This window comes from Arvicanthis niloticus, chromosome 26 (genome assembly GCF_011762505.2).
Source record: "Arvicanthis niloticus isolate mArvNil1 chromosome 26, mArvNil1.pat.X, whole genome shotgun sequence".
In the NCBI taxonomy this organism is placed as follows: domain Eukaryota; kingdom Metazoa; phylum Chordata; class Mammalia; order Rodentia; family Muridae; genus Arvicanthis; species Arvicanthis niloticus.
Genome location: NC_133434.1, coordinates 10,340,657 through 10,355,832, shown reverse-complemented (window position 1 = coordinate 10,355,832; position 15,176 = coordinate 10,340,657). Strand labels below are relative to the sequence as shown.

Below are 15,176 nucleotides of genomic sequence, written 5' to 3'. Positions count from 1 at the left end.
TTGAAGGAGACTCCTGATTCTCTAGGAGAAAGACAAGGCTTTGCTGGGAAGAATAGTCCCTTTAAGCCCACCTTCCTTATCTCTACGGGATTAAATAGCTTCCTGGGTCTGCTGACTTGCCTCTATTGACACACTGCTGGGTTTCCTGTTTTGAACTATAGGGTTGATAGGCGCCTCTTGGCTCACCACCTGAAGAGAAAATTGACGAGGAAAATAATACAGTTATAGATAACCACTGTTATCCCTTTGGAACTAAGGAAGATGGCGTGAGAACTCCCCCAAGGACTCTGAAGCAGTGTGCACATCTAAGTCAGCACTGTCCTATGGCTTCTCAGCCAATAGGGAGTTGGTATTACGATCCATGGTTTACAGATCAAAGAATGAAATCCTACATATTAATTAGTGTTCCCAAAGGTTCTCACTACTGTGAGAGCTGCCACTAAATGGAGAAGCCGCTTTTTTTTTTTTTTTTTTTTTTTTTAAAGAGGAGGCACCCATTTTTTATGGTTTTGTGGTTTTAGGTTGTTTTTTTTTTTTTTTTTCGTTTTTGGTTTTTTTAAGACAGGATATTATATAGCTCCAGCTAACCTTGAGAGATAACTGATTTAAAGTAGGGCAGGGTAATGGGGCCCTGCTTCTCAGCTTCAGCACCATTTTCTATAGACCTGGGATGATAAAGGATGCCACCCTTGCTGATCCACTTCCCAGGCTACAGAATGTTCTCTAAGATGCCACCTTGTCCAGAAGAGCATGACTTCATTTTTATGGGTGCCCATAGCATGCTGCATGTGTACCCCAGCAGTCTCTAGAGCACTTCCTGTCTGGGCTGCCTCTTAGGCCAGCAGTTCAAGCACAGCTGGGGGGACAGGCACACCCAGTCCCTGGGGAGCAGTGAGGTGCAGTTTGCAGCTGAACCCCGGTACTCTGTACACTTGATAGATTCTCAGCATAGATGTCATTTCCCCTTCATGTTCTAAAGAGTGATTGTCACTTAAACTAGCTAGAGAAGAGTAATTCAGGGTGTTGGGGTAGTGTATTCTTCTTCAGGACCAAGCAGGACTTTTCCAGGGAGACAAAAGCAAGCTTCCCGTCTCTTAGACAGGCCAGTTTGAGTTAATGCTTCAGTGGTGATGCTACCAGTGGTGTCCATGCCCCTTATCTCTAAGCTTCCCTGGCTCTGTAGCACCCTGAGAGGATACCCCAATGCAGGATGCATACAGGGGGCCCCGAGTGCTAGACCGTACACCTTTGTTATTTTTGTTATTCACTCCTAACATGCGTGGGACTTTCTATCAACCAAGCATAAAACAATGCATTTATTAGGGGATAGCTCTGCCACCCACATCACACTAATGTATTTCACAGGCTTGTGTAGGCGTCACTAGCCTTTCCCCAGTCCATGTGCCTTCCTGTACTCCCATTGTCTTCACTGTCTACATGAAAGCTAGGTTCAATGGCTTGTCTGGTGATACACTTACTGCTAAGAATTCAAGCCAAGTTGCCTTTGAAGCTTCTAGTTCGGTGAAGCCATCAGGCTTTGTCCCCTCTGCCAGCCATGCCTTAAATAGCAGTGCCTTCATGATATGACAACAATGTAAAGTTCTGCGATTTGACGAATGCTGACCTGGAATAAAAAAATTAATTTGCATGGAACAGTTGGGGTGTTAGGATACTTGTTAGTGAAGGTATTTCTGGTCTTGCTATCTGGCTGGTTTTAGGCAGAGCCACCACTATTTCTCCTGGTAGGAAGTTTTTCTTTCCTCCTTTAAAGAGGCTGGCTTTCAAAATTATGGGTCTCTTCAGTTGGTGCTGCCATGGCTTGAAGCATTTTGGAGTTCTTTTACTTCTCCTTCAGAGCCTACCGTAAAGACAGGTTTCCAAGCACTTGCGAAAGTGGGTGTGGGTATCAGTTACTTGAGGCAATATGAATTTGGTAATTGCCAAAGATTCAGATACTTACATGAGATAGTGGCAGTTTTGGGTTTCTCAAGGGATGCCAGGAGAAATTTCCAAAGAGAAAATCTGAAAATGTCCTGAGTGGGCCTTGTGAGGGAGTCCTAGGCTAGGTCTTGTAAAGGGGCATTTGTCTCTTCTTCACGTGGGATAATGGTCATCATACTGTGTGCTGTTGGCATCCCGTGTAAAGGGTCTGCAGTGGATTCTCCCTCCATCTCCTTGGGGCTTTCTCATGTAGCACACCCATGTTCTGTTCTGTGTCTTTTGTGGCCGCTGGGATGCTCAGCCCCACCCACTTCTTGTCCTCAGACCTGGTGGCTTGCTTGGTCTTGCCCTGCATGATCACTCAAAATCGCTGTGCCATACAGCTTGGCCTGGCTCAGCTTCTTTAAATATGACCCCCACTTTTCCTTGTTTGTACCCAGGGACATTCATTCTGCATGTGATCGTGCCGGCCATGTCATTTTATGAACACAATTTATGTACAAATCATCCTGTAATTGAACATGTTTAAGGGACTTGGTCCGTCAGCCCTTCTTTCCTTGGAACACTGAGTGGTTTGAACACACAGTGCAGTTTGAGTTGTGTGTCATTAGGAGTGGCCCTGTGTTGACTCCTATAGTGAGCAACGTGGGAACTCGAGATAAGGGAACTCCTGAGTCCCACAGGTGACAGAGTAAACTGATATCTAAGGCTTCTCTGGCAAGCTGGCAGTGAGGGCCCCTGCGGTAACTTGAGTCATTTGCTGGAGTCTTTTTGAATGTTTTATCATGTGGATTTCTCTCTTTCTGGGTGAGCATACATGTGTTTACGTGTGTGTGTGTGCATACTTGTGCATGCATATATATATATACATGCATATATATGTGTATATGTACAGTGCCTCTTACTCTCTTTTTCTTAGCATCAAAATGATATCACTAAATCATTTTACTTTTATTTGCAATGCCACCTTAAACAATACCCCCAAAGCCCCCGTCAGTACTAATGGTCATCTACTGTGATGGTTAGTATTAATTGTTAACCTGACAGAATCTGGAATCCCATTCCAGATGGGGCTCTAGGCATATCTGTCTGGAATTATCTTGATCACGTTAGTTGAGATGGGAGAACCTGCACACAATGGGTGTCACCATACGCTGGTTGGGGTCCTGGATCGTAGAAACAATCACATGGAACTGAACTCTGTCAGTCTCACTCTATCTTTCTTTGCTCTTTGTGAACACAAAGGCCCAACTCCCTCAACCTCTGTCTTCCATCAGTTCCCTTCCCTGACGGACTGTGCCCTGGAACCGTGGACAAGCCCGAAGAAATCCCTTCCCCTTTAAGTTGCTTTTGTCAGCAACTGGAAAAGAAACTAAACTATCTATGAGTCTTGTTTCCCAGCCTAGCTTAGGTCTTGGATGTATGGAAACAGATCACATGATTTTCTGGGAGGTGTGTGAGGAGATATGTCTATGAAAGAACCAAAGAACCAGATACTGAGGTTTATAAAAATGTGTTCACGCTTATTTTCCCATTTTATTATTAAAGACCCATAAGCCAAAGAAAACGATGCCTACACTTTACAATTCAGTGTCTTATGCCTCGCCATAGCTGTGGCATGCTTCTGGTTATTACAAAAATAAGTGTGGTATCCTCCGCTTCTACTGGGAGGGGGTGACGAGCAGGGAAGCAATCTAGCCATGGTTTTGTATCTGTGAGAGACCAAAAGTGCGTGTGTGGTGTGTGGTTTTGGACACCTTCTCTGGTATTCTTTTTGCTAAGCTGACCCAAGGGAAAGATGAGCAGAGATAGCAGTGATCGGCATAGTACCTGGCCCTTCTGTGGGTTTACTGCAGGATAGTGGCTAATCAGATTTATGTGTGGTTTCTCAGCCTCTTAGCTGTGCTCTGGTACAGAGGACTTGAGAATGGGAGACCATTATCTAAGTATATATTTCAGCGGAAGGGCATTTGGGTTCTGAAGAGCAAAAACTCCATTCAAGCTGGGGCAGGTAAAAAAAAAATGTTATCTAAAGACAAGGATGGTAGTAAGTGAATGGAGAAAAGAAATAAAAGGGAAGGAACATAACTGGTCCTAGGAGAAGGTTTACTGTAGATATGTGGGAAAGCAGAGCCAGAGGCAGATACATCTGGGTGAGTGCAGAGTGGACAAGACCAGATTGAACTGTGCCAGGAGAGGAGAGGAGGAGGGAAAGGGAATGAGGGGTGGGGGAGGGACCAGATGCAGCAGCTGGGAGACCCAAATGTACAAAGAGGGTAGGTAACCAAAAAGGTTGGACTATATAGGGAGGGCAGCCCAGCCCCTGGGCAGGAGAGTTCAGGATTAGGAGCAGAGTATGCCAGCCAGGAGGATTCTGTGACCAGAAAGGACTGGGGGATGCAGGGAGAACCTGAGTCCAGTGTCCACTTTGATATGTAAAATAGGTACCTCAGCAGTGAGTTTGAAACCTAACAGTAAGGATCTCTAAGTTGGGAGGTCTGCCTAAACCCTCAGGTGACTGCAGATGAGTTTGCAAAGCCACCTTTCCTGAAGGGGAAGCGTGTCCTGGTCTCCCTTGGCGTCTTGGCTCTGCAAACTGTAACTGCAGACCCACCACAGCTGCAGTTTACACACAAATTAGGCTTCTGCATACCACCATAGGTCACCGTGTTCCGTCACTCGAACTTAACAGGTGATTTCTAAGCCAACAGTAACGTAGTTAGTTCCACAGCATGTGGAGGAATATCTACCTGCCTCGGGGCCCCAGTCATCTTTTTAACATTATTGTTAGATGTTTGAGTGTTTGTGTGCATGTAAGAGTGTGTGCCAGCCACATGCTTGCCTGGTATGCACAGAGGCCAGAAGGAGACATCAAAACGGTAGAATTGGAGTTACAGATGGCTGTGAACCATCTGTGAGCCATGCAGGTGCCGATAATGGAACCTGGGTCTTCTACAAGAACAGCAAATGCTCTAACTCGTTAAGCCATCTTCTCCAATCCCATAGGCCCACACAGGCTCATAGAGACAAGTCATTGAGAAGCCCTCACTGTGAGGCTTAGGCCCTTACTTAGGCCTCTGAGTAGAGGTTTATCAATGTGGTTGATACTTCAGAGATCTTCTAAGCTCCCCGCTGCCTCATATATAAGATGGCCTTCAGTGGCTCATGTTCTTTGGCTACCCCGTGGCACACCTTAGCCTAACTGTGGCTTCTGTGTCTTCTCTCCAGGAAGCAATGCCTGCGTTCCTCAGCCCTGCAGTCTACTGTGCCTCCCTAAAGCCAACAACAGCAAAAGCTGCAGGTGTCCAGAAGGTGTGACCAGCAGTGTCCTCCCCTCTGGGGACCTGATGTGTGACTGCCCCCAGGGCTATCAGAGGAAGAACAACACCTGCGTCAAAGAAGGTTTGTCCCTGGTTTTCCCTACACTCTTTCTCCTTCCCTTCAGATCTCAGTGTTTCCTAGGTTTTGGATATTAGAAAATGTCTACCTGTTAGATACTGAGAGATGTTCTGGTCCAGGTTGTAAGGCCTCTGGCTCTTCACAACCTTCCGGGCTGTTCATATAAAGGTCACAGCTGTGGCCCTTGGTTTGATGGTAAATGACACAGCTTTTGGACCTAGGGTCCAACTTTCTTTTTCTGTGTATTCCTCTATGCAACCATGGAGTGGCTTGCCTTTCAAACAGAGCTGGCTAAACACTGTCAGAGCGGAGGACTGCTCTCCATTTGCCACTACAGAGCTCAGAATGGCCCAGATGTTTGGAATCAGGTTTGGCAGAGGTCTAAAAGTCTTGACGTCCAAGCCGTGAGCAAGTCAGTGACGCTAGGGGCCTTGTCTTTAGCCAGTTTGAATTTGAATAAGTGGTCTTTAAAAAAGAGAATCTGACTTGACAACTCCCCAACTCCTCACAGGTTCTCCAACCCCCTCTCTTGTTACCCTCCCCCCACCCCCAGTTTCTAGCCTCATATTCCTAGCAGCCGGCGCCCAGGAAAGGTTGTCTGGCATGAAGTTCGTGGATTGATGGCTGAAGTCCTGTGTTTTCCTTCTTCTCTGGGTCATATTTACATTGCAGTCCTAACCACGCTTGTCTGAGGCCAGGGCAGGCTAGTGTACAATGGAGGCTTTATTGGCCAGCTTCCCTAAGAAATACAAACAGAGAAAAGATGACTCTCCCTCCCTCAGAAGCAGGAGGCCTCCTTTCATGCTCCGAATGGCATCTTAAAGCTATTTGGGAAGAAAGTCAACAATAAATTATAAGAAGTGGGCACAAAGGTTTCTCCAATCACCACTGGAATGCTTTCGATTGTCCACACAGGCCACCAGTGTCCTTGACCCAGTGTGCTGAAAAATACCTTTATGTCCTCTCTAAGTCCTTGCTAGGAAAAAAAAAAAAAAAAAAAAAAGAAAGAAAGAAAGAAAAAGAAAAATCGTGAAATTTTATCAATTATATGACTATATTGTGTATTGCCTAACTACATAAAATCTTCCCTTCCTAACCCCAAATCCTTGATTTATGTGGATAATAGATTCCATGGATCCCCAAGTCCTTTGCAGAAGAGCATAGGATCTGCATAATAACCTATATCCAACCTGCTGTATATGTTCAGCCACCTCTAGACTACCTACTAATACCTACTGCAGTGTAAATACTGCATAGGTAGGGGCTACACTGTACAGGTCAGGGAGTGATATCACGGAGAACAAAGTCTGTCCATGTACAGTACAGATGCAATTCCCCCGCCCCCGCATATTTCTGGTGTTTGCTTAGCTGAGTCTTCAACATGGAAGCCATGAGTACACAGAGGCAACTAGGTGTATATTATAGCTGTAGATATGGCCTGGCTATGTCTGATACTCTGTAGACACAGCCTCTTAAAGGTTCGTTTGTGTGTAATTTATATTTTGTTTTTGCTGACAGCGAGATTTGTTCCCCAGGAGACCATAGTAGTCACCTCCACATACTTGCAGCCTGCCTCACCTTCAGTTTCCATTTAAAGAGGAAAGAAAGAGGCTTGTTAGGAGTGTGTGTGTGTGTGTGTGTGTGTGTGTGTGTGTGTGTGTGTGTGTACCTGTGCGTGCATGTGCATACATGCAATTCCTGCCTCCTACGCATGTGTGCCCACTTGGCCCTTCCCTTCCTCGCTCCATCCCATCTGCAGCAGAATGCAGTTGGGGGAAGAGAAAAGGAAAACTGAGAAGAGGAAGTTTTGTGATCCCCATGGTAAGAATAACGCTGGCTCCCCTCCTCCCCCCACTTTAGAGAACACCTGTCTTCGCAACCAGTATCGCTGCAGCAACGGCAACTGTATTAACAGCATTTGGTGGTGTGATTTCGACAACGACTGTGGAGACATGAGTGACGAGAGAAATTGCCGTGAGTCCCCAGGTGTAGGGTATCAGATGTGCACCATTGCTCAGGGACCTGGCTGGTCCTTCTGGCTTGTGGCCTGTAGTTTGGGGTTCTGGCTGGTCACTACTGTGGTGTTTATCTAAACATTTGGGATTTGGGCAATACCCCCACATGTGAATATATGTTATGTATCAATTTATTACGTAGGTAACTTTAAGTCACGTTGATACTTATCGTTCAGCATTCAAGGCTGAGACTGAGCTGACTGGACAATGAGGATCATGAGCTTTGTGTCTGCACTGTAATACTGGGTAACATTGGGTGTCATCCCCAGTAGCTCAGGGGTGCATGACATGATTTGATTTGTTAATTTAACACTCAGACTTTTCAAAGCCAGGCAACAGGTGTCACTGCTCATGCTGCTTCTGTTAGGTGATCTAGGTGTATGCCAGGCTGAAGAGAGACTGTTATAATTAGTCAGTGGGTGCCATGGTGTCTGGAATGTGGAGGGATATTGGTAGCTATGTGGTATCCAAGTGACCTTTGCACTGAATAGTTTCTAAGGTCCAACTCCATTTTACAGGCCCTAGAGACAGACATACCTAACCTTAGCTCTCCTTTCCCAGCCTTGCTTTGATTGTTTTTGATGTCTCTCTATAAAAGCATATGCTCACTGATATTTATTTTAGCACCTCTATCTCGGGCTCTTCGCTGAGCCATGTGTCGGTAGGGAAGTCTGTGTCTGAGAAGCCAATGGACAGTACAGTAGAGTGCTGGGTGCCATGATGAGTAACGGTATTGTCCAGGAAAGGCACCCCAATCAGCTCCCGGATGCACAAACGAGGGTGTTTGAGGAGCATGGGGAGCACTGAGCAGAGGTAGGTAATGAACAAAGGAGGCACGTGCTCCCACTCCTGTGGACGATAGGGCAGGTAGGATCCGATGCATAACCCAGATCGGAAGTTTTGTGGGTGTTACTGGAATAGCAGACGGGAACCCCTCCCCCACCACGTGTTGTGGATAGACAGTGAGCAGAATGAACTAGATGAGAGAGAACCTGACTGCGAGCAGGGAACCCCGAGACCACGGCAGACCTGTCTTTCATATCAGTTGCCCCTGGCTCCCCAGAGGCTCTCTGGACGTTTGAACTGTAGAACAGGTTGATGAGGGAAGGCCCTGACAGACTTGTGTAGGCCATCCACGGAGCACATGCTGGGGCCCCACAAGCCTTAACAACTTTATTGCAAGCTTATCTAGTTTGCATCTAACGTAACTCATTAGGTTCACATGGGCCTTGCAGTGCCCTTCCTTGCCCTTTTGGCTTGTTGGAAGTTTTGTGTGAGCCTTTGTATACTCCTATTTTCCCTTGACCTCAGTGTATGCTTTTCCCATCTGGGGAAAAGACTATATTTATTATCCGCTCCTATATTACAGCCCGACACCAGTTTCCTCTTCCTCCTGTCCTCTCAGTCCCAGTCCCTCCCACCATCCCTCTCCCCCAGATTCACTCCTCTTCCATTTTCCTTCAGAAAAGAGCAGGCCTCCCAGGGATATCAACTGAACACGGCGTAGTAACAGGTTATAATCAGATCAGGGACACACCCTCATATAAGGGCTGGCCAAGGCAACCCGGTAGGAGGAAAAGGGTCCCAAAAGCAGGAAGAAGAGTCAGAGGCAGCTTCTGCTCCCACTGTTGGGAGTCCCACAAAACACGCAGCCATACAACCATGCAGGGGACCCACGCAGGCTCCCTGATTGTCACCCCAGTCTCCGTGAGCCCTTATGAGCCCTGGCTAATTGAGTCTATGGGCCATGTTGTGGTGGTGCAAAGCAGTATCTTAAGTGGCAGATTGGGAAAGGCTTGTGCCTCTGGTTGTCTTTATTTATTTATTTATTTATTTATTTATTTTAAAATAGGCCTTTTCCCGTTTACCTGTGTTGTTGCAGGAAGGCGTGATGTTTGTGAGGGGATAGGCAAAGCTCTTTTAAAACATTAATAAATATTATTAAGTACACACAGGAGATAGATAATAGAAGGGAAATATTCCATATAGGGCTGTGGGAAATAGCTCAGACATTAGGCGTAGCAGAAGTAAAGAAAAGTGAGCTTTCCTATGCCCCGGGCTCAGGGTCTTCTAACAGCTCCGTATTGTGCGCAGAAATCATGACCTCTGTGTTTGTGCAGGTGGCTACTGGCCTCAGCACTGGCATCCCACAGCTCTAGCCCCGTGACTGGTGTCACAGTTTTCTGCACAGTGTGAACCCCGCCAGTGGGTGAAATATGGAGCTGGCTGGCCTGGTTTTTAGTGTCTGTCAGCTAAGGTTGACAGCAGCCCCCACCCCCATGTCACTCCATAAACAACCTTTGCTCCCCTCTCTCACATGTCTGAACCCACTTGGCTTAGATCTCCATGTGTGGGATGTGACAGGGTTGAGGTGATAAAGAATGGTGGACATTTGAAACCTCTCCCCTGGAAACCAAACAGAGGGGCCAGATCTGTGTCTCAAGACCTCTCCTTATCAAGGAGTGACATGCCTGTCGGCTTATCCAGATGGTGAGCAAAACCCAGTCCACAGGCTAGGTTGCGGAACAGGGCAGGTGTGGCAGGGTGCTGTGGCATGGGGTGACTGCTGAGGCACCCTGTCAGCTGTAGGAGAAGAACAGAGGGGGCTTGCAGGTGACTTGGGAGGGATGTTGTCAGTCATTTTCTTCCCTGTTAAACAGACTCCTCCAGCTGGGTGGGTGCCAGGCACTCAGGTTTTTCCCTGAATCCCCTGAAGCCTTGTCATTTTGTATTCATTCCTTGCCTGCTACCTCGAGCTCAATTACAGAGAAGAAATGGAACCTCAAAACATCTAGCGACAATGTTGCCATGTGGTGTTTTATTGTCCTGCGGACCTCCACCCTCTGTTCCAGGACGCTGCCCTGCTCTGTGTCAGCTCCTCAGCCGCTTGGAGAAGTCTTCCTTCCCTCATTTCTCCTGAGGGCCTTTTCCCTGGGCCTCGGGGTTTCAGATCAGCTGGGACATTTCTGTTTAGGAGAGCGAGTTAATCGATTTTTCAGACCCATTCTTATGATATTGAGGCATGCTGAGGGAGAAGAGACACCGTGAGGAGTCCATTACCTCTGCATTCTCCTGTAATTTTCTGTATCCATAATAACACACTCAGTGGCAGTCATCTCTGTCAATAGTAGAGAGGTTAAGGACCCATAAACTGTAGTTGGGAGAGCGAGTCCTGGCTGATCGTGGGACAGTTGCTTCACCTTCACCTTGCAGCAGAGAAAATGGCGGCTTAGGGAACATGAGTGGGAGGATTTAGACCCCAGTCCTTACTGAGTGCAGATATAACACTCATTTCCGCTGTAGGATTCTGGGTATGCGTTCCTTTTACCCGTACAATGTGTGCCAGCTGTTGGTAGGGGATGGGGCATCCCTCGAGGACAATGGAGTTTATGTCACTTACTTGGAAAGAGTACTTGGCAATCTGGAAGGATTTTAGGGGCTACTTCATCCCCGTGCTTCCTCTCCCAACCAGACAGCAGTGTCTCACGCCCCGGGCCCATTTCTGTCTACATCTGGCCTTGGAAAACACATGCCCTTACCTAGCTTGGATGGGAGTTTCAGATTCCTGAGGGATCTGTTTCTGCCATGAGGTCAGGGTGTAGTTCTTGTTGTAATTGAAGCCTGCCTCCCTCTAGTTTTAACTGCTATTCTGGTGGGGAGGTTTGTGGCAGGACAGAGGTTGAACTGGACGTAACAAATGTGTCAATGTGTCCCTTCTTTCTCACTGTAGCCACGACAGTCTGTGATGCAGACACTCAGTTCCGGTGCCAGGAGTCAGGGACGTGCATTCCGCTGTCCTATAAGTGTGACCTTGAAGATGACTGTGGAGATAACAGTGATGAGAGTCACTGTGGTAAGGGGAAGTTCCTGGGAGGGTCTTCATGCTGCTCACAGGGTCGTGCTAGTGGATGGGATGGGCTTCAGTCTGGAATTTCTGATGGACCATTTGGGACTTAGCATCTCCCATCTGCATGGTTACCTCTACCCTCATATCAGGGGACCTATCACTTCTCTGGTCTGCTCAGTTTTTGTAAAGCCACTTCGCTGTCTTTGATGTGCATGTCTTTTAATTACTTGAAAACACCCATCTCTGGCTAATGGTCATCTAGACACCTACCTCCATCACTTATTCTTGATCAGCCTTTGTTTTCCAACCTGAAAAATGGATCCTGTTTTCTCTTTTAGAAAATCTATTCATGAGATGTGAAAGCAAGGATGTATGTTTTCTGAGTAAATTCAATTAGCCCTTTTGTTTTTCATTTTATTTATCGTTATTCTGTGTGGTCGTGATATATATGTGAGTGCGTGTGCCATGGTTTGTCTGAGTGTGTGTGTGTGTAGGGGGAACAAATCTGGAATCATTTCTCATGTTCCCACCTTTACATGGTTGTGAGGATTGACCTCAGGTTGTCAGGCTTGCAATGGAAGCTCCCCACCCCGAAACCCATTGGATTCTTTGAGACAGGGTTTCTCTGTGTAGCCCTGACTGTCCTGGAACTCACTCTGTAGACCAGGCTGGCCTCGAACTCAGAAATCCACCTGCCTCTGCCTCCCAAGTGCTGGGATTAAAGGTGTGTGCCACCACTGCCCGGCCCATTGGATTCTTAATAACTATAGGTAACCCCCACCTCAGAACAAATGGGATATTGGCCACAGGATCTTACAACTATGACCTTCAATTTCCTTTTTTTTTTCCTTTTTTTTTTTTTGACAGATTCTCTATATATCCTAGGGCACTCCAGATCTTCCTGCCTCAGTTTCCCGCATGCTGGGACTACAGATGCATGCGTCTGTGTCCAGTTGCACAGATTCATTGTTGTTCTCTTTAAACTAGTCTAATGTTATAACCTCTGTTAGGAGTTGGCCGGCAGGACTGATGTAGCACCGGTTCTCTAAATGGAGGGCTTTGTATCTGGAATTCTAATGTGTTGCCATCACCGGGACTAGTGGGGCCTTCTGTCCACCCTTTGACTGGGATCCTCCTTAATGGTCTTCTTGGTGGGATTTATCCAGTATGACAGGATCACTTTATGTCAGAGTGGGGAGCTGAGGCTCATGCGTCCTCTTCTGTTGCAGGCCACTGTCCTGCCACCGTTTTGAGCAGGCACTGGTTGGAAGCTGCTACTTATTGTAGACGGAGATTTTATGCAGTGGCTATACTGCACAAGCCTGGAGAACCTATCAGTCTTAAAAGGAGAGTAAGAATGGAGGGCAGACACCAACCCAGACATGGTGATGAGTTGCTGGGGTCCTGCTGGCCTTCCCTTCTGTCCACAAGGTCAGGGCCAGGCAAGCTGGGAGTGTGCACACGGACAGGGCCAGCTTTGCTTGTTACGAGCAGGTGGTTTGACTCATAGAGGCTACACCTAGTAGAACAGGGGCTGTTTATGAATCATTTTAACACAAATTATTGAGCACACTCAGGGCCACTTTTGCATGGAGTGTACCTTGGTCTGGCTAGAGAGGGAATTGGGGCTTTATGTTTTATTTCTTTGTTGCATAATATTCTCTTATCAAATGCCATCAAAGTGGCCTTGGGGTCTATAACTCTTTCCATCATTCTTTCCTTTCTGCCCCAGAACTCACAGGGTGAAGTGTGTGGGTATGGTAGAAATGTACTCTCCCTAGAAGAAATGTAACCCCACATGGTTCCAAGTCTCTATGGTTGTCTAGCTCCCTGTCCGGGTACCAACCGAGCACTCGGTAGCTCAGCTCTCCTCTTCTCCATCTTCATTCTGGGTTCCTGGCTCACTCATTCCTGCTCACTGGTCCTGAAACCATCACAAGATCCCACTTGATGTGATTCTCTGATGCTGATCTGCTTCATAGCCTCAGACTTTCACGAATGCCTCATGAGCCACCTTTGCTATCAACTGGTCTTTGAGGAAAGCAACTTGGACAGCTGTCCTGGGTTCCATGCTTGGCTATTTTTATTTGCTTTCATCTTTCAAATTATTCTAATAGTCATTATATATTTCGTGTGTGTGTGTGTGTGTGTGTGTGTGTGTGTGTGTGTGTGTGTATACATGCACTATGGCACATATGTGGAGGTCAGAGAACAACCTTATGAGTTCTTCCCTTCCACTTTTACATGGTGTCTTAGGGTTTCCATTGCTGTGACCAAGGAAGCTCTTATAAAGGACACTGTTTAATTGGGGCTAGCATACAGGGTCAGAGGTTCACTCCATTATTATCTAGGTGAAAAGCATGACAGTGTGGTGCAGGCAAACACGGGGCTGAGGAGATGAAAGTTTTATATCTCGATCCAAAGGTAGACAGGAAAAGACTGGCTTCTAGGTGGCTAGGAGGAGGATCACAAAGCCCGCCCTCACAGTGACACACTTCCTCCAACAAGGCCACACCTACTAATAGTGCCCCTCTCTAGGCCAAGCATGTTCAAACCTCCACACAAGGTTTCTGAGGATGCAATGAAGGATGTCAGGCTTACATGACAAGTGCCTTTATCTGCGGCATTGAGCCAGTTACCTACTTCACACCTCCTGGGTTTTGTGTGTTTGTTTGTTTTGTTTTGTTTTGTTTTTTGGGTTTTGGGTTTTGGGTTTTCTTTTTCTTTTTCTTTTCTTTTCTTTTCTTTTTTTTTTTTTTTTTTTTTTTTTTTTGAGTCTTAAGACAATTCCACTTGGAAGTTCTGTGTCTCAATCCTTTTAGGCTCTGTAAAAAAAAAAAATAAATAATAAAACTTAGACCATATGACTTATAAACAGTAGAGATTAATTTCTCCTCATCTTGGAGTCCGGGAGTTTCCAGATCAAGGTGCCAGCAGATTTGCTATCTCATGAGGGCGTGGCCTATCATATGGTACCTTCTCTGTGTCCCCAGGAGGCAGGAGTAGTGAAGAGAGCCTTCTCTCTCAGTGAGACCATGGATCCCACTCTTAACCACTGTCTAAAGGTCCCATCTCTTGTTCTGCTGCGTCTGTGATGAATTCCTTGTAAGGGTTTGGGAGTAGGGGTTTGTTCAGGCCTCAGTGAGATTTTGTGGTTCCTCGGGACCCGAGAAAGATATTACGGGGAATCCATGCTTCTTTTGGCCAAGCTGCATTACATCCTTAGCCCTGGGAACCATTCCTTCTGGAGAGCAAAGCCATGGCCATCCTAAAGGGAAGTCCTGAGCTCTGTCTCTTGCCTCAGAAGTCTCAACACTCGAGCCAGTTTCCTTGAGGTGAGCATGTTCCAGTGAGCAGACCACAGCTCTCCCTCAACAGCGGGCTGTTCCTCTAGGATCTCGGATTCTCGAAACTTCTGCTCTCCAGCCTCCCTCATCATTGGATCCTAACTTCAGTCTCATTACCACAGCAGGAGTAGAAATGTCTGTGGTGTACATAGCGGATACCATGATAAATGGGAGAGGTCACTTTTTTTCTTCAGAGTTTCCGGATGTCAGTATCTTAGCTCACCTAGAACATGCAACATGCATGTTGGGAACTGTTCTAGGTGACCTCACGTCCTTGGTTCGAGGCCTTTCTGTCCACCATGTCTATGAATGATCCATGACGCACGGCTCCTGGTGAAGCTCTCTGCGTCTACAACTGTCTGAACAATCGGTGGCGTGCGTGTCTACTTCTGACTTCTTAGATGTCTGTCTAACCTCAGAGGCGGAATTCCGAGGGTGCCCCTCCTCCCACCTCCAATCCCTGCTGTGCTTTTCTCCCCACAGAGATGCACCAGTGTCGCAGCGATGAGTTCAACTGCAGCTCTGGGATGTGCATCCGGTCCTCGTGGGTGTGTGATGGAGACAACGACTGTAGGGACTGGTCTGATGAAGCCAACTGTACCGGTCAGTACTTCCTAGACCTAGTAA

General features: G+C 46.9%; 1 protein-coding gene across 3 annotated transcripts in view; it reads left to right on the top strand.

Annotated features, from left to right (window-relative positions):
- The window catches only part of Sorl1 (sortilin related receptor 1), a 162,709-nt gene that overhangs the window by 104,459 nt on the left and 43,074 nt on the right, over nt 1-15,176 (top strand). For all 3 annotated transcript variants that reach the window (XM_076924791.1, XM_076924793.1, XM_076924790.1), the window contains exons 22-25: nt 5,170-5,343; nt 7,201-7,314; nt 11,086-11,208; nt 15,033-15,152. In XM_076924791.1, coding sequence (XP_076780906.1) covers nt 5,170-5,343; nt 7,201-7,314; nt 11,086-11,208; nt 15,033-15,152 — 531 coding nt within the window. The remainder of the gene's footprint in view (nt 1-5,169; nt 5,344-7,200; nt 7,315-11,085; nt 11,209-15,032; nt 15,153-15,176) is intronic.